Source organism: Callionymus lyra, chromosome 16, assembly GCF_982586985.1.
Source record: "Callionymus lyra chromosome 16, fCalLyr1.hap1.1, whole genome shotgun sequence".
Lineage (NCBI taxonomy): Eukaryota > Metazoa > Chordata > Actinopteri > Syngnathiformes > Callionymidae > Callionymus > Callionymus lyra.
Window position 1 is genome coordinate 4,116,126 of NC_141833.1, and position 19,882 is coordinate 4,136,007.

General features: G+C 36.7%; 1 protein-coding gene across 2 annotated transcripts; it reads right to left on the reverse strand.

Annotated features, from left to right (window-relative positions):
- Positions 1-4,803: 4,803 nt before the first annotated feature.
- Positions 4,804-19,494, reverse strand: paxip1 (PAX interacting (with transcription-activation domain) protein 1). 2 transcript variants are annotated; one of them, XM_087811146.1, is made up of 23 exons: positions 19,393-19,494; positions 17,410-17,544; positions 16,187-16,230; positions 16,001-16,064; positions 15,805-15,915; positions 15,345-15,420; positions 13,963-14,469; positions 12,968-13,065; positions 11,949-12,879; positions 11,774-11,868; positions 11,571-11,666; positions 11,357-11,494; positions 10,665-10,786; positions 10,287-10,471; positions 9,729-9,772; positions 8,373-8,440; positions 8,092-8,194; positions 7,739-7,907; positions 6,865-6,965; positions 6,622-6,756; positions 6,210-6,285; positions 6,073-6,137; positions 4,804-5,037 (listed from the first exon to the last, which is right to left on the reverse strand). In XM_087811146.1, the coding sequence occupies exons 1-23, from the start codon at positions 19,414-19,416 to the stop codon at positions 5,026-5,028; spliced, it is 3,399 nt and encodes a 1,132-aa protein (XP_087667272.1). In that variant the 5' UTR covers positions 19,417-19,494; the 3' UTR covers positions 4,804-5,025. The 2 variants fall into 2 exon arrangements, with proteins under 2 accessions (XP_087667272.1, XP_087667271.1); XM_087811145.1 differs by lacking the exon at positions 19,393-19,494 and adding an exon at positions 18,288-18,428 and having other exon boundaries at positions 4,805-5,037.
- Between the last annotated feature and the right edge of the window lie 388 nt (positions 19,495-19,882).

Consider the following 19,882-nt stretch of genomic DNA (forward strand, 5'->3'; position numbering starts at 1 on the left):
GTTGAGGAAATGATCCGGGCTGATTAATGGTCGTCTGTGGACATTTTATATGGACTCTTTTATTACAAGAATGAAAATTATATTTAAAAATACAGCCCTCACTAAGCACAGTACAACAGTACAAAAATATTAGTGTTGTTGTGGGGTTTTTTTATAATAACATTCTACTGTCTTAGTTGTGACTAGAAAATGTAAAATCTCTATAATAACTATATAATAATAGTACACATTTTTGAGACATGTTCAAGGTTCAGTACAATTTCTTTACGCTAAATGTCACTGCAAACCCCAGGATCATGTTAGAGAAGAGTTGACTAAAATGAATACGGGACGTATCTTCTTTTTGTAATGGGTGTATGATACAAGTGTTGAGCTTCTTCCTGCGATGTTCCATGTTCCCTAAAATGTTAAACTACCTGCTTGTTTTTCAGGACCTTTTAATGCCTAAACATTTATTATTTTTGGAATTGAGTGAAACGTAAATATAGCATTACACAATAAACTTGTTTTATTGATAGTAATTACAGGAAAACGATTTCTGTCGCTGACTTTTGTGTCGTCAGCTTTACAGCTCAGGTTCCTGGCAAAGCAGTTGGACATCGGCAGGGTGAACAGGAGGGGTCTCAGCACACATCGAAGAGGCAGCGCTGCGTGTCTATAGAATGAAATAAAGTTATCTGTAAATACCTCAGACAGCACAACCTTTTCACTCCAGGGCTCAAAATCATCATCACAGATCTAATGGGCGACACCTCGGCCTGATCTTTTTTAGGCATGGAAGTCTCTTCTTAGGTGTTCTTAGATGATTGCAGAACCTCTGCTCTGCAGAATCCGCCATCAAGTCAATTTAAATAAATTGTTTATTAATGTTAAAATCTGGGTTGCCGAACTTGATTTAAATGCTCACCATACAAGCACCAACTAGAATTAAATCTAGAAATGTTTCTTGTCAAATAAAGTAAGTAAGTTGTATAGCGCTTTTCTAGACCAGGGTCACATAAAGCATGGACTAAATGCAGTAAAAAGAAAAGAAAATGTAACATTTTACTTCACCTGAATTCATAAATATCCTTTTTCTTATTTAATAGAAAAAAACATTCTTTCGTGAAATTAAGTCAAAACAAAAGTTACTTTCAAAACTAGTAGTTCTAGGACCCAGACGTTGGTTGATGGTCGAAAAATGTGGTTTGTTATTCAGTTTGTAATATACACATACATAACTTACAAACAAAAAACAACTTACAAACAAAAAGAAATCTCCGCCACCCTACCCTATGTGGTACATGTCCTCCTAAACAATAAGTATATAAACTCTTAGATATATACAAACAGGTAGAAAAATAAAACACTTATTTCTATAAGGCATTAAGAGGTAACAAAAACACACAGAGGGATATATGATCATACAAAAATAAAAATAAAAAATAAGGATAAGAAGAAACATTACAATGATAAATAAAAATAAAACAAAATGGTCCTGTATTGCTTCATTGTATCAAATTACGTTCCTGAAAATTACATTTGGATTTGCTTTTATTTTGAAAGGAATTTACTTGTGGTACATGATGAAAATCACTGATTAAAGATACTATACTTTATTACCTTTACTTGGACAACCACAGACCAATACACAAAACAGGGTTATTAAGTAAGTAAGTAAGTAATATTTATTTATATAGCGCTTTTCGAGACCAGGGTCACAAAGCGCTTAAACAATCAAAACAATACTCAAAAAAGGACATACTTTAAAGATCAAGATAAAACTGAGAACAACACAGGAGTTCCAGAAATTCAAGGAAAAGCCTGAACAAATAGAAACGTCTTAAGATGTTTCTTAAAGGAGTCAGTAGACTCCATCAAGCGCAAAGAGAGAGGAAGATCGTTCCAAAGCTTAGTAGCAACAGCCTGGAAGGATTTCTCTCCTCTGGTCCTGAGCCGTGTGCGTGGAACCATAGGTAGAGTCTGATCCACAGACCTCAGAGCCCGAGCTGGGGTGTAAGGCTGGATCAGATCAGTGATGTAAGGAGGAGCCTGACCATGAATAGATCTGAAAGTAAGAACCAGAATTTTAAAGTTGATCCTGAAAGAAACTGGAAGCCAGTGAAGAGTTTTAAGGATCGGAGAAATGTGAGTTCTTCTACTAGAGCGGGTCAGAATTCTCGCTGCAGAGTTCTGAATCAACTGCAGGCGAGACAACTCCTTCTTGTTAAGACATGAAAACATGAAAAGGTATTAACCTTCTGTAACTTTACAGGATCTGATTTAAAGCAAATCATTTTGACCTCGAAATGAATTTGAAAATGCATAATCAGAAATTCTATTTTTTATTTAGTGTTGAAAACACAAGATAAGATTGTATGTGGTGTCAGTAAAAAATAAAATAATTAAATAAGGTTACACACAAAATAAGCAAAACACTCTGTGTACAAAAAATGTGTCATTTTTCTCCATTAAAATGACATTTTATTTTCAAAATAAAATCCCTTCTCTGCCAGATAAAAGGGTCTTGAGTTTACATGTTGTCGCTGTGTGTCGTTTAAAGACCCTGACTTTGGGAAGGGGCCTCATCCAAGAGGGAAAAGACCTGCGGGGCACAGCCAAGAAAAAGTGAGCGCAGGTTTAATTGCACGCAGAGCGAGAGCAGATTCTACCGACGTCTAATTGGTTTCATAATTAGAAATTAATTCTCTGGCAGGATAATTAGATCATATGTAAATTGAAGAGGGGGGGGGGCGACTCCCAGAGAAGCCCACCTGTTTAATTAGTCTGCAAGTCCTCCAGATCTGGTGCGGCGGGCGAGACGCGTGTCACCGTGAGAAGCATCTTCACATTAATTACAAGACTTTTGGTCTCAACATGCGGCTCACAACACACCGTCGAAGTGATGCTTAATCAAAGATGTGCTTCTTATTTGCATTTCTAATTGCAGAGTTAATTAGCGACGCGTTCGTTCACATTTGTTCGTCGAAGGCGCTCGGTGATGGCTTCATGTCGGAAGAAAAAAAACATCAGATATTGTCCGTGGAATTGTTGGGAAAGCAAGTGTCGGGTAAAGAGGGGGACGAGGTGAACAGATGTGGATGTTTATGGAGGTGATGGAGGAGGACAGGTGTGTTCAGGTAAAGATGATCCACGTGGATTCAAGTGGAGTTTATTCGGTGACAGTTGTTGATGAGAAGAGCCTTAAGACAAAGAAGAATAAGTCTGTGAGGTTCCACATATCGGGGGTCCATCCTTAAAGAAGATGCAAAAACAATACAATTGGGATGGTGACAAAAACCCTTTTAGGTTTACTTAGTGCTTAAAGCTTTGTGGTCAATCTTGTCAAAGAAGAGTTGCGATGTCTACCTTTGTGTTGTCTCTGGGTCAAGGTGACCCAGAGGCCCGTGAACAAATGCGTTTGTGGTATCCCTTGTGTTGTCTCTGGGTCAAGCTAAACGACCTCTCTGGTTTTCAGAAATACATGTGAAGGGGTGGAGGTCGTTCATGAGATAAAAGAAAGATATTTTCTATATCAACAATTACAGCAGGACTTCCATTAGGAGTGAAAATGCAAGTCGAAAACATGGGAATACAATGGCTGATGTACAAAAATAGATCAACTTTATTCATCCCTCGGATAAGAACAAGATGAACATATGATTTGTGAGGATTTTTCCAAGATTAAAAAAATGGGAAAAAGATAGTAGGAATTAAAATGTGAAGATCATTTATTTGAATATTTTAATGTCCCTTTAGTGTCCTTGCTTGGACTTGAAAAAGGTAGGCTAGGCTAAGAATCTGAAAAAATTTCACAGATAAAAGAAGGCCAAAAACATTGGACTTTAAACCCTTTGTGTTGCATCTGGGTCAAAGTGAATGACCTCCCTGGCTTCCTTAAATATGCAGTGGTGGATTCAACACAAGGGATGCCACAAACACATTTGTTTTGGGGTCCTTGTGTCACCTTGACCCTGAGATAACACACTGGTTAAAAGGTTGTATCTTTATTAATATTTGAACTACGAAGCTAATAAGGTAGTAGTTAGCGCGCAACCGCTATTGACCTTTGCAGAAGAATAAGGCTAAAAACGAAAAGTACTGGTGGTCGGCTGTAGAACCCCCGAAAAGGCCCTTTTTAGATATTGATGGATTAAGCATCGAAATGAAAATACAATATTGCAATCCAATTACCATTTAAACTTCCTGTGAAAGAGCTAAGGAAATGATTATCGATCGTTGCATTTGTGATACCCTTTGACACCAAACTGGAACCCTTTGTGGAACATTCTGGAACAAAAAGTAAATACTCTAACTCCTCCGAGCAAGTTTAGGACTCAAAATATTAACTGCAATTGCTTTACTTAGAGTCGTCTCTATAAACCATAAATGCAGGTTAATGTCTGCTTTTACGACCCCCCCACTCAAAAATATGTAGCACATGACCTTGTATTTAATTTAGACTACTGTAATTTTGAGGGCACTGGTTCCCCCTCCTCGCCAGGCAGCCTCACTCCTCCCATACCTGCAGGCGATCTGCCTTTCAATCAGAGCCTGAGCAGACCAGTAAGTACCCTAAACCCTCATTACTAGTTAATTAAATTAAGTCTATCAGGAATTCTCAGAACCAACCAGTGAGAAATACTACAGAGAAGAAGGAAAGTGAAGGAGAACGAGGACAGATGGTGCTTTTGCCTCATAATTCCTTGCCTTTTGCCCTTATTTGAGCGAAAAGGTATAAAAACAATTATTAGAAAAAAACACAACACAACGATTATCTCCAATATCTATAATGAAAGAGGACTCACCGATAAATAGAACAATTTTATTCCAAAGAGCAGCAGAAAACTTTACACGTTCATTTTATCCAAAGGAAAACGAGTTAAAATACATAATTTAAACATTCATTTCACAAAAATAATGTTAATTCATTTTTTCCAAACATGTAACAAAAACTACAAAATCAACAAGTGTCTATGTACAGAAATAAAAAGGTAGAAAAGTCACGCTGGTCTGTACAGTTCACTCCTCGAGGGCACCAGATCATCATGTGAACTTATATGTGAGACAGTTAAGAAAAGAGAGGATGAAGCAACAAACACTAACAAGGTACTTTTATCATGGCGTTAGCTTCGGGACGTTTCACTCAGACACACTTTAGAACTTTGTTGTAAAGGTGACATTAATGGTAACAGATTTCTCTTCATCGAATGTGGCTCTCCTGACAAATAGTTTGGACACCCCTGGTTTAGATAGTTACCCACTCACTGTATGTGTCACTTAAAAGGTGGGTAGGTAACACCCCACACAAAATTGTTAAAATTAATCATAATGTCTTAATATCCCTCATGTTTATCCTAATTTAATTTTTACTATTTTAAAATTAGGTCAGAATCAAGTGTGGGTGGTCAAATATAGATTTTTTTCTGGCCCGCAAGAGCTTTTAAAATTAAACAAACTTGTTGTAAGAGACCTGAAACTGAATAATCTGCCTTTGCTGTGCTATAACTTTAAGTTTTCAGTCACACAGAACACTAACCAGGTGTGCCTGATAAATTCTGTCAACATCGTCTAATGATATTCAGTGTTACTTTTTAATGACCTTTTACATTTTTTTTGGAGATTTAAGATGCATTTTAATATTTAGAGGCTTCAGCTTACAACCATTTCTTTTTATCACTACTCTGTTCTTGCAGGTCAAATTGAATCATCAAGATTCTTCTACTACAACTTGAACAATCCTTGTTCGAAATAACAATTTTCTGGTGACAATTTTAGCTATGCTAACTTTAGAGTCATGTGCTGCAGACATTGTGTTCAGTAGACAGATTAAGTTACATCAATACCTCTGGAATAGCTTGAAAATAGACCATAAGGGATTCTAAAAAAAATAAAAATAAAAAAATAAAAATAAAAAAAATAATTTTCTTTTACTTTCCTCCATGTACAATGCAATACTCACAACAATAATATATATATAGTTTATGCTATAATAGTTATTATATAAAATAATCATTAACAGAGAAATCATTAAGAATAACATATTCTTTTCTAAATGAAAGCATGTGCTCTTGAAACACTGGTGTCAAAAGGATATGAGTCATAATCAAGCTTCTGTGTGAGGACACCAGTCAGGATGAATTCAGCATTGTGGACATCTGAAGAAGAGAGAGAGAGTCAGGTCAGTTTCTATGTCGCACAACATTTGATCATTTCTCTACAAATCTTACCGATAGCTTTCATGAAGTATTCTCGACAAAGATGTAGATCGTTGTCACACGAAATGAGGATAATCTCCGGGAGGACCTGCGAAAGAAAAATATGCTTCATGAGTTCAATAGCGGTAGGTGACATTTTAATATGTAGTTGAAGATTTTTAATCCAGAAGAACATACACAATTATATAATATATTAATTTGCTTTTCACACAAAAAACAAATTACACAATTTGTCAAGTCAGGGTTAAGTTTTTGCTGGATCTGCAAAAAAAAGAATGAAAACGTTTATTTTTGTACATTGCAGTATTCTTGTTCATGACCAGCTCCTTACACTGCCACACGCAGGCCTGGCATGTGTACTACATCGTTCTCATTGGCTTGCTTGCTTTCTGATTTGTTGTCGAGGTGAGAGTTAGATGCTGACCTTATTCTGTCTGTGCTCCATGACCTTCCTGTAGGACGGCTGTTTGGGCAGCAGCTTGCCTCCAGCACTCTCCAGGATGGACTTAAGGATAGTGATACTGGGGGAGATCCCAGGGGTGAGGTAGAAATATTTACCCTGGTCCACACAAAGAAAAGGGGATGTTCAGCGAGTTCCCGACATTCAAACAATAGAAGTGTCAGTGCTAGAAACAAGTCTCACAAGTGAATGTAGGTAAGAACTAACCTTGAAAAGCGGTGAACTGTTGGCCTTTTTAAGAGACTCTTCGAGACTGAAGGAAAACAAGACTTCAGCCTCAACATCCCTCAGGAAGAAGCTCTTCTCCTCTGCAATAAAAAGCATGTCTTGGTCATTATTTCTATTCATGTTTTATGTGCATCTTAATCAAAACATTGAAGGTCAAAAATAGTTGCTTTGATAATAAATGCATCTGCAGATGTTGATTCATTATCTCCAGTCTATTTAGATTTATCTATACTAACTCAAATATGCAGAGCAAATGTAGTGTTATGTAGTGTTAAAAAAAAGGAAAGCTCAAGGCTCTATAATCATAAAATAAATACAAAAGATGCCTTTAATATGTAATGGTTTATTTATAATTGATATGATCTCACATTTAATTTGTTCAAAATCCTTTTAATTTTTTTTGTTATAGTCCAAATTTTATTTCCCCCTAAAACTATTTCAATAAAAGAGACATTTGCCTTTGACTTCAAAAAGTTTTGCTCAATATAATATTTGAATAATAATTCAAATGTTATCAGCCATGCATTAGAATGATCAATTATTAACTGAATAAAATATTCCCCACACATTCTACTATACTTGGTCTTCATATTTAAAAATAAAGATTCTAATTAAACATTTAACTATCCATCTATTGTAATTGTTTATCATTATAAAATGTGTTTTGTGACAAAAATGCACTACTTAAAAAGATAAATGCAATTAAATAATTAAAATTAAATTAAAACGTAAAAGCAAGAGGAAACGAATGAAGGTCTAAATATAACATCACCAATCGTCAAATAACAAGCAAAAGTGATAAATAATTATATATCAATATTACTTTATATTAAAAAACAAATTTAAAACTCACCAATAAACTTCTGGCTCTTCCAGCTCTCCTCCAACCAGTCGGGCGTGACGATGTGTTTGACCACAGACATTGCCGTCAGGAACTTTACAGTGCGAGTCACTTTACTGGCTATGAGGTGTGTGGCCTTCTGTCCTCCTTCAGCCACCTCTCCACCCAACGCATGTACTCTCTTGAGGAGAGCGAGAGAACAAATCAGTTCATGTCCACTTTAATAACAAGATACTAGCTGGATTATAGAATTACACTATGTCTCTTATAATCTTCAGATTTCAAAAGTTTAATAATAGAGAGTTAACAGCTGTCATAGTGAGTATGAGTCCACATGCTTACAGGATAAGTGCAAGATTCTTTACCTTTGTGTATTGCTCGACTTGCGTGGGCTCAAAGCCTGTGAAGATCACTTGAGGTGTGGACTCTGGAGGCAGTTTCATACCAGGTGAGGGCATATCTTCCAATCTGCAACAACACAAATTCCCACAATTGATCAATTGTTCTTCTAAACGCAGTTATTAATTCAAACTGACAATAACATAGTTATCAGTTTGACTATATATATACATCTTAAGTTTGGAAAAGTGTGTCTCATATGTGTAGCCTCGTGTTTCAGGTGCAACAACAGCCCTGCACAACTGACCTGGGCTTCTTGTTGGCAGGTTGGTTGGTAGAGTCACTCAGTTTCTGTTTTTGCAGGAGCTGCAGAGTCTAAAAAAGAAAAACAAAAAAGGTCATGTTTATCAGCCATGTAGCACAGGCTGAACTTATATCCAAAGTCTGCTTAAATTCTCAAACCACGTAATCATTAACAAGATATTAATTGAATTTAATATTATTTTCATTGCCATCACTTTTGACGATAAAAAGCTAATTTGAAGGCCAAAACCCGTACAAATCTAAATATTTTAGCCTGGGATTTAGTAAAATAAAACTTGTGACTTAGACAGTCGATGTTTTGCAGCAGGTCCAGTTTTAAGTTTTAGATTTTGAGGTGGAGGAGAGAACGGAATCTTAACATTTGTTGACATGATAATGGCATTTTTTTTAACCATTTATTATAAACATTATATATTATATGTGAGCATATTGGCAGAAGAGCGGAATATGAACAGTATGAACATGCTTAAAGTTTTCACAGGGCTGATGATAGCGCTCTATTTTTCTTCTGTGAAAGTTATCACACATTGGATATTGCATGTCCTCAATAGTGCATACTGATGTTTTATTTCTTGAAGAGAAGTGTCATCATTGCTTCCCTGAAAATATTCATCTCACCATGTAAGCAGATGCATTCACATCTGCTTATTAACATTCCTTGTTAAGCTCTGCACTGATGGTGTCTGAGACTCAGAGCACCATCCTGAGAATTACTAGACTTTTTTGAGTAATCTGAAACTTTCTTATACTTAACATTAATTTAACCTCTATATTTGATTTACTAGCAGCAATGTCCTGCCTGTGAAACCCTTTTGTGAAGAATATGATGGCTGCATCCATCTCATAGCAAATATCAGATAACAAAAATATTCATACTGATATAACAAAAAAACGTACCCTATAGTACACTTGCCCAGACATGCCAGACCAGAATTTTTTTTCTCCCACAGGTTAGATTAATGAAGGAGTCGTGTGGTGATGTATTATAAAGTGAAGATATTTTTCCAGTCTATTGATGCTTTATTGAGCAAATCTTCTAGTTAAGTTACTTCAGCTCTTTAAATTACTTGGATAAAATATTTCTGTCCTACTCATAGGTCTATAAATGAAATGATTAAACTGCAGTTATGTTCAATTATGGTAGAAATAAAAATCATTGATGAACCTTGACCCAGATGATTGTATATATTCCACCTTAAAAAGCGAAGGAAAGGCTAATATGTAATTTTTCTATAAATGTAATCTATTAGGTAGAGGGCCACGGACCAGACAATGTTTCCTATCGAAATATAATGAATAAAATGCTATCATCCAGACAGAATGAAGCAGACATACTCACAGCAACAGATTCTGAGGATACTTTGACTGGTACTCGCCAAGCAGCTGTGAAGAAAACGCATGGATTCAAGACCTCGATCATAGCAGATAAATACACATGGGGGTGTAGACTAGACAAGTCAAAAAGCAAAGTTCCAAAGCTTATATGCATGTCAAAACTCACTATCTACTTGTTGGAGATGTTTAGAAAATAAATGCAAATTCAACAATAGATCTAAAAATGTTAAACAACTGTAAATAAGAACAATTGCTTGAGTGTAATCTGTTGCTGTGGTGTAGAAATCAAGCGTCACCTGTGTTGAACAGTAACCTCCATTTAACTCTTTAGAAGCTACAAAAGTCTGAAAAAAACCCAATAATAATCTGTTCTCTGATGGAGCACATTTAAAAAAGTGTCATAACAGCTTACGAATATGACATAACATGATATCTGATTATCACTAACTTTAATGGATTCACCACCATGTAAACTTAGTTTTAAAATAAGTTTTTCTCAACCTTGATCGTTAGATTTGTCTATGTATAGACCTAGCCTGAGTCCGCCCAAATGACAACATACCTAGCAGGTTCTGGACTAGATGTGAGTTAGGCACCAGTGGTTCAGGGAGAGTGTAAATGGAGTATCTGCTGTGTTGAATCTGCCGAAGAGCTTCAAAGTTGCCGAGTAGAATGTCACATAGCCACTGAGCATTGACACAGGGGATCTTCCACTCCTTAGCCTTCTCGTACTTGAGTCCATTTGGCCTGCAGATAAAAAAAAGATTAACATGTACTGGATATTAAATCAAGACTTGACAAGAGATGACCGTCTAATTTTCTAAATAGCAATTTATTCTGGCCTCTCCTTCAGTCACAAGAGTTATCATTAGTTTTATTTAACAATAAAAACCTTAGATATCACGATAAAACTGGCATTGAAAGAAGTAACAGAACTTACTCTTTACAGATTAGGACAGTGTTGCTGCGGCACAAGTACCCAGTGTACCTGGCACCTGCTAAATACGCCATTAATTTCAGGTCATCTCTGTCAGCGTCCACAAAACCCGTCACTGACATTATCTGAGAAAGCAAAGATGTAGAGTGTGAGGGTGAAGATAATGCTGTTCTCTGGAGGACAAATTGTTAACACAAACTGTTTGCAAAAAAACATGATTTAATAGATTCAAGTATCAACAAGAAAACATACAAAGCACAAAATAAAATAATAAAGAGAAAAGGTAATATTAAGAAGTTGGTCAAGTGACAAGAAAACTTATATATGAAGTAATTCATAATAGACCATTTAATAACACAAAAATACAACTAGTTTTTTTTTGCATGTTTGTTTATAGTTACTCATTTCAATAAATTATTAATTTTGTCAGCTGCTGATTTTCTTAAGGTCTCATTGGGAAATTGTTGTTCTGTTACTATAATTATTTGAAATGGGTTGTCATTTATTTACCTATCTGTTAAAAGAAAGTTTTTTGTTTTTTTACATAATTAAACATTAAATATTGTTATTTTATTATAAATTAGTATTTAAATTTAAATGATTTCCTTCCGGAAAAGTTGCAAGAAATTATTATTATACAATATGTTCTGAAGTAACAGGAGAGAACAAGCAAAATGTATATTTTGTGGACTCACATGCTGAGAGCAGGGTTTGGCTCCTGGAGGAAAGGCAAAAGGAAGGTGTAGCATCCGATGAGGAGGCATCATTCTCTTCTTCTTTAAAACGGTATTTAGCCAGTGAGCCGTCACACAGCGTTTTCCTTCTCGTAGTGCCTGAGAAAAGTATTACAAGATTTGACATCCAATTCTCGTAGAGAAGATAAGCTTCGAATAAGGGACTACTCCATACCTGCAAATACATGCTGCTGACCTGACTCTCACAGAGCAGGTGGGTACATCGACTAGTTAAGGTGGTGTCAACAGCTCCCCCGCAGGCTTGAATGACCTTTTGAAGAAGTTGATACATGTGATTTCACAGCTAACAGTTCTCTTTTTACTCCTGCAGACAGGAAGAAAGATTAAGAAAAAGCAGACATGCTGGGTTGTTCTCACCCTTTTCCATGTTGCCAATAGCTGCTTGTCAATCATCTGCTCAGGGTAGTCAGCAATAGCAAACACACAGCCCACCAGGAAGCCATCATGAGGAACTAGATGTAGAAGCAAGACAGAATTAGTCAGTTCGAAAAGACACCAGGAAGATCAAAACCTTCTGCACTGTGTTACTCACTTTCTTGACCAGGATCATGTCCGAACAGCTGTGACAGTTGAGTCAGCTGTGGCTGCGTGTGCACAGTCTGATGCTGTACGGTCTGTTGGTTCTGAATCTGTTGCAGCACCTGCTGTTGCTGCATCTGCTGCAGAAAGTGCTGCTGCTGTTGCTGTTGTTGCTGCTGCTGCTGCAGCTGTTGCTGGTGGAGCTGCTGATTTTGTTGTTGCTGTTGTTGTTGATGGTAATGTTGCTGTTGCTGCTGTTGTTGTTGTTGTTGTTGCTGCTGCTGTTGTTGTTGTTGTTGTTGTTGCTGCTGCTGTTGCTGCAAAATCTGCATTCGTTGCTGCTGTTGAATCTGCTGGATTTGTTGCTGCAATGCCTGCTGCTGCTGAAGCTGCTGGAGACCAGGTCTTAATATTTGTTGAGGTCGTAATTGCTGCTGAGAAAATGGATGCTGCTGTTGTTGTTGCTGTTGTTGTTGCTGTTGCTGTTGCTGTTGTTGCTGCTGCTGCTGTTGCTGCTGCTGTTGTGAAAACATCTGCTGTTGGTGCATTTGCTGTTGTTGAAGAAACTGCTGCTGTCTGTGTTGTTGTTGTTGTTGCTGTTGTTGTTGTTGTTGTTGTTGCTGCTGCTGCTGTTGTTGCTGCTGCTGCGGAAACCCATGTTGTGGCACAGCCTGTGTTGGTTGATGTTGATGGTGTAGTTGGAGCATGTGCTGTTGCTGTTGGAGATGCAGCAGGGGATGTTGGTGCTGCTGTGGCAATGGTTGGTGTTGTTGCGGAACAGGTTGATGCGTCTGTTGCTGCTGCAATAACTGCTGCTGTTGAGGCGCAGCCCCTTTGGACTGGTTAAAAAGAACAGCATTGGCACTGTGAGGAGTCTGAGCATGGGTCGGTGTGGTCTGCATCTCCAATGGCTTGGTCTGGTTGGTCGTCTGGTTCTGCAATATCTGAAAAAAGAGCAAAACTTTTAACATTTAACACAAAAGGAAACTAAAAAGGGAATATTCAGTAAAAGGAGAATTAAACTGGTCTTACATGAGCTACATTAGGAGGCCGCATTATTGGTTGTATTTCAGAATTGTTGGTAATGTTGCGAAGAGTGCGAACGGCTGGGCTCCATCCAGTGACACCACCTGGAAGTGAAAGAACTCCTGTAAAATCAATGTTACGAACATAACTGTCGCTTGACATAATGAAGAATGTGTTAAACAATAATTTAATCAGCTTGATGCAAAAGGAAACCAGTAATACATATTATTGTCGAAAAATTGTGACTTGGACCTTTCTTTTTTTAAATAGATGCGATGATTCAGACCTGCAATAAACATTTATTACTGTTTTCAATGATATAACTATATAATGCAAAGTGTTTAGAAATGCAATCGTCACTGTTCATAAGTAAAGGAGGATTGTAGAGTTTGAAATAAAGTACACAATTGTATATGGTCAATTTACCACCTTGCAATCTTAAAATGTTGTTGTAGTTTGTCAATCTAAATTAGGAAGGTTAAATGAACTTACTAACCTATCATTCATCTGCTTGATGAAAAACTCCATCACACCCGAGTGATGATGAAGTGGGAGCTATTTCACAGGTCATATATTTAAAGATGTTATTTTAATGTAGTGTAAATGTTTCATAGAATAATAGATTATAGTGTGCAATCATTTAAAAACAACAGATTATATCACTGTTTAAACATCAACATTACTATGAATGCCCAGCAAACACTCAAGGAGCAACAACAAGGAGATTTGACTATGGCAAATCATCAAAACTCTAAAAAGTACCATTACTTAATTGTAGTATCTGGTTACAACAATCAAGTAGTAGTTTGCATTACCTCAGATAGTCTTTTTCCTCTTCAAATATGTATTTAAAATGTTGTTTTTTTTTAAATCCTTTTTGTGATGAAAATGTTATCGAGGATCAGTATCATCTTGAAAATCAGGTATCATGACAACCTATTGCTTTGTTGAATCCATGTCTACTTCCTTTGTACCTATTCTCACATTTATCGCCCACTGACCTTGCGGTGTGTGACCTAGGGCAGCAGAACGGGGCTCTGTTGTGTTGACTCCTCCACTTCCTGGCACATTGGAAACAGTTGAACATAGATTTATAAGCCCACTGCCTGCAGAAGAGATATCTTTGCTTCCGAGGGGTCCAGGGCGCCGCCTGGCTGTGCCAAGCGCAATTTGAGGTGCAGACGTGACTTCAGCTGGTGTCCAGTTGAGATTTGTGCCCTCCTTTTCTGTGAGCGAGTCATCATCGGAGTCATCGAACATTCGCTCACTACGTTGCTCCTGCTTTCTATGCGATGACGTTGAGTTAGAGTTGAACTTTTTGGGGCCCGGTCGTCTTCGAGGGCTCGACTCCTCGCCGGAAGAGCCTCCACTGGAGCGCCTGGAACGACGTGGACTGTAGCTGCCATTTGAGTGTTGGTCAAATGAATCAGCTTCGCTCTCCTCTTCTTCGTCGGCCTCCACATAAGTGAGTCGCGGATGATAGAGTCCCTCATCCTTTCGACTCTTATCTTTAAAAATGAAAATCAAACATGAATAAAATGATGGTTAACATTCAAGACTAGAAGCAGCTTAACGCAAATACAGTTCAACTTTCTGCTGCACTGTGCAATTGATAATTATTTTATAATTAATCAAATAATTTCATCAAATTTTTTCCAATTTCCCAGTTTTTCAGCAATATTTCATTTATTCTTTGCTTTAACCACAACACCAATCAACATTAGACAATATATCTATAATCTAACAACACAAATACATTTTTTCAAACTTACATCTTTTACATATTTCTGAAACATTTAATTCACCATTCTATATTTTTTGTAATACTGTCTTAAGCACAACACCAAATACACATCACTTATAAAAACATTTCCAATGATCTTGCTACAATAAAAAAGTGTTTTAATTAAATTCATTAATTAATATTTGTAAGTATTTTGTTTTTTCATTATTTTAAGTCTAATGCATTTATTCAACATTTATTTTTAGAAATATTCTTATACTTTTTAATACCTCATTACCTACATAATTGTTGTCATGTCACTTGTCGGAGGACAATGTTTTTAATCAAACTGTTTCAATGTTATTATAAAATTAATAAAACTTCTGGTTACAATTTTTTTCTCTTTTTTTCTTTTATTTTTCATTCATATATACAAATTTCTTCAAATCGTGCAGCACTAGTTACTTTAATCTTGCTTGATTCGTAAATAGCCTAAAGGTAAAATGGTGACTAGAGCATTTTCAGACAACCCTGATCATACAGCAAAAATGATCTAGAAATGAACAAGAAAGCAAAAAGTTTACATAAAATAATAAAATGTTTGTTGACCAACTTGTTCAAAGTTGGATAATACAACCAATCATATGTAAAGTTTTTTACCTTTAACAGAATCTGTGATCCAGTCTGGAGTGACAATCCTGATGCTAGTGTGCTTTAGGGCACACTCAAACTTAGCCTGAAAGAAATACAACATTACTTGAAGAACAGTTTAACCAAAAATGTGACTTTCACATTTTGATCCGACTAAATAATAACAATAAAGCGTGCATCACTAAACATGTTTCTTCAAGTAGCTGAATGAGAATTAACTTCTTGAGTATCATAATCATAAGTTACATAAAATGGTCTTACAAAACCAAGAAGAATAATAGGCCTCAATTGTCAATACAATTACCACCAAATGAGAATTAACTTCTTGAGTATCATAATCATAAGTTACATAAAATGGTCTTACAAAACCAAGAAGAATAATAGGCCTCAATTGTCAATACAATTACCACCAAAACAAATGTTAAATGAAGGAATATCCTCACAAAATGTATCATGGCCATTAACTTACACCCTTGGGTTCATTCACCACCAAATGTGTGACTTTTTTGTTGAGGTTCAGTTGACATTCTCCTCCATAAAATGTGACAAAGGCCCACAATGTGTTGAGATCCTCTGGAAGCTGCCAAGTAGAAAAAACAGACAAAAGTATAAATTAGTGTCACATCAGTATAATGTCAAACCATTGCTTAAGCTCACACACTTACTCTGGGTAGACAAACAGTGACGCCAAAGAATATCTGACCCGGTTCTGGGGAGAATCCAGTGACTCTGTACAGTAGCTAGTCAAGGACAACATCTTGTGAGAAAAAAAAAACTTGCTCGTACAATCAATCACATTTTGTCACACATTCAATCAGTCACACACACTTGCATGTACAGCGAAAGGATACGGTAGTAAATCTCCACAGCGTACAGAGAGAATCACCCAGGAAGGCTGTAAAAAAAACAGAAATTAAGTTGTATGAGGATACAATGTATAGTAAAGGCTAATGCAAGAATGAAAAACATTGTTGTCCTTTTACATCAGTGCAACTGACCATTTACAGACAATAATAAGAGATTGGTTTTCTTCAACTTTGATGTAAAACTTGTAAACTACTCTTGGCAAAATAGTTTCCCAAACAAACAAATTAAATGATGACAGATAAACAGTTTCATCATGATTATGTAGCATAGTTACAATCTTCTCCACCAATATTACTGAGAGCAGATTTTTTTTTGACTCAAATATGCTGATCCTCCATACACATCACAAATATAACTTTCCCTTTATTCATTAAGCCAGTGCAAAATTACATAAAACTGTGGAAAAAGATTTATTCTCCTAGAATGCCAACCTTTATGTGGAGGATCAGTTTATGATTTTCTTTTTTTAATACGAGGAAGACTATCAAAGCTATCTGGATCGTCTGAACAAGCCATAGCAAGGAGCTACAAACATGCTTCTTGATGGATGTTATAATTGTACATCACAATAAATACTAAACTTTGGTTGTAATGTTTTAGTCTGGCTTATAAACCCAAAATACATGCAAGTCGAGTTTCAAATTAAACTTGCTCAACAGAATTTTGTAAAATCAGGCACGCTGACCATTTACTCTAGATTCTTTGTAAGCTGCTGGAGTCGACTGTATCATCTCATCCTCAGTTATCTCCGGAATCTTGCAGGTTTTAATTATTTCTCTAGCTGTGAAGGATGTAATGACTGCCATCTAGCGGCCGGAAGAGTAGTTGCAAAACAAAAATAATCCAAAACTGTGAATAATTACATGTTCATTACAAATAAACAAATGAAAAAATTAAATACACTAATCTTATGTAAACACGCTTTATTGAACCGTTAACCAGAATAGAACTTAAGTATGGTACTATGGCGTTTTTGAATCAATAAAAAAAAGCCTTAGTTACAATGTTCTGCTGTATCGATATTTTCTAACACCACTAACGCTGCCTTTAAGTTATTTTTTCTTATACATGTGTGTCTCTATTCATCTGCCTGATCAGGGCACCCCGCTATATAGTGACGACTTACTGACACAGTCATTTATAAATGTCACTACTGAAAACTATTCGATTATTTGAAGACTAAACAGAAGCGTGTTGCTACTCTTACCTTGACCACGGGGAGATCAAAAACCTCTCGGGATTCGCCCACCTCTGGGTTGTCTCCATCCTCAGCTATTATGTGGGTGGCAAGAGCATTATAAGACACCTCCTTGCCCTTTCCCGATTTAAGAAGTTGCACCACCTGGGAACAAAAAAAGTTGAGATTGTTGAAGAGCTGTCATTGTGCGAGCAGGGCATTCATTGTCTGATGGCTGTATATTGGGATGACCACTCGAAATCAATAGGTTCTAAAAACGCAAGTTAAAAAAAAAAAGAAACATTGTGGTGCCTGACTCAATTTGTTTAGGAAAACTAAACTTGACTACCCTTAAGTTGATACATTTTAATAAATCAATAACAACTGACACTGATCATATTTATTAAACAATTATTTTCAGTGAACAAGACGTTCTGGCTAAATAACAGGCTTACACAAGTTACCAGGATATACAGCAATAAGGGTCAGTGCAGGGCGTCAGGTCACCTGAACCAGTGAGTGCGCCTGCGCAGAATAAAGGTGTAGTACTCCTGACCAACTTGATTGACGGACTCATCACACGTCAAACTCAGCCTATGTCATGTCTGGTAAACGCTTGTGTCACTCATATAAATACGCGAAGTAACGAGCGCGAAAAAAATGCTCTAATGTCAATGCTAACACTAGCAACACTGAAGGACCCTCTTAATACTTGTTGGAAACCCCCGCTCAGGTAAACCGTAAATATGCTCGTTACAGTAATAAGCGTTTTATTCATTAAAAGAGCAAAGTAACACAGCAAAGCGTCGGCTAGCTAGTTAGCTCCACTACAAGAGCCCCACTTAAATCAATAAGGCTAGCAACACAGTGAGCTACAGCACTAGCTTACAAGAAGCAAACAGCCTCACCATTGGGTCAATGTCGCCCACAATGTAAAATTTGACATCTTTAAAAAGTTCCTCGTTTTGCTTGCTGTCTTCCTCAGGCATGATTGTCCATGAATGTAAATTATGTGTTTACTAAAAAGCTGTAGAGCGTGAGAGTTCCTGCTGTAGAGCTTAGAGAGCAGGAGATACTCAAGCGCCAAATCTCTGTGCGCGCTTCGGACCAGAACATTTCTACAACTTTGGAGGGGAGTTGCAGTGACTATGTCGTTTTTATCTTTTATATTTCGGCCGCACCATGCTTTTACAATCATCCAAACTTTAATTACATAGTTATAACACCCTTTAAAGCAATAATTTATATCATAAAACGACTGTAATATACCAAGAAACATCATAACAGGTAGTGATCCCCCCCTGTTATAGCGATCACGGGTCATTTGTCACATTCCTGCAGCGCAGTGAATGTTGTACTTCCGGTAACGTTTGTAGGCGCATGCATCGCAGACAGTGAGCTTTATCGCTTTAAAAAAATAAATTAAATTGGCGGTTTCCTATGTAAGGTACCTCTACGCTTGTTGTTTTTTTGTGAGACATTTTTTTTTAATTTCTTAATGCAATAACCCCCCACCTGGGTTCCATCTAATGTCTAAAGGTTTATTTTTTAGTTATAACATGCTTATGCACAAAATATAACCTATGTCTATAACCTAGTGATAGCGTGTTAGAAATAACCTCTTGTGCTTTTCAATTAAGTTTAAAAACGCATGGATAAATCGTTCATGTCGATAATAGCAGCCAGTGCATTTTGTCCCTATGGAGTAGCTGTATTGACGTCACCAAACAAATGACGCTTCCGTGAATGCGCAGAACCGATCATGCAGCTGGAATTGATCAAGTAGTACCGCTGTATTTACGATTTTTTATTTTTATTAATGTAGACATCTATTCAAAAAGACTAATAGAAGCTTCTAGAAAACTATTGAATTCCGCGAAAAGAAGTATCTGTTCTCTCATATAAACGCTCACCTTGTTTTCATTCATTCATTCATTCCTTCTATTCATTTTGTCCATAGATAAGTCCTGTTTCATATCGGACGCCAGACAAATGTTAAATATAAAACATTACCTTGCTCGTACAAGGATCTCCCATATCAGCTCCACTGACTTAGATTCTCTCTCTCGCTTCCATATCTTGAACCGTAATGCAGTAGAAATCCACCCTGCTGATCACAAACTCATGATGACACGATGAAAGACAACTGTGGTCTCGGTAATGATCAAGGGAACAAAGGATACTAGAAATGTAATCATGCATAATAATAATACACTGAATGAAATGTTTTATAATGTGACAGTTAACAGGTGTTGGGACTAAAGTATTCTGAATTTCTAAAATAAGAAAACGTACTATTTCATATTGAAAGAATGCATTTTGGTGTATTTGCTTTTTATATTTATCTATTTGATCATGTTTTGTATTGTGTGCTGCCAGTGGTGTAGAGCCGCATAACTTAGTTTCATTGCAGAACACTGTTCCAACAATGGTGCACTTTGACAATACATCATTCTGATTCTGACATTAAATACCTCACAGTCTAATTAGGGATTATTGATAA

What these genes read in the sequence shown, in the direction of transcription:
- paxip1 (XM_087811145.1), bottom strand. Translation starts at nt 18,368, where the DNA reads ATGCCTGAGGAAGACAGCAAGCAAAACGAGGAACTTTTTAAAGATGTC. An exon ending in CCTAGGTCACACACCGCAAG is followed by an intron (nt 13,066 to 13,962) that starts GTCAGTGGGCGA and finishes TTTCACTTCCAG; the next exon opens with GTGGTGTCACTGGATGGAGC. An exon ending in GGCCTCCTAATGTAGCTCAT is followed by an intron (nt 12,880 to 12,967) that starts GTAAGACCAGTT and finishes CTCTTTTTTCAG; the next exon opens with ATATTGCAGAACCAGACGAC.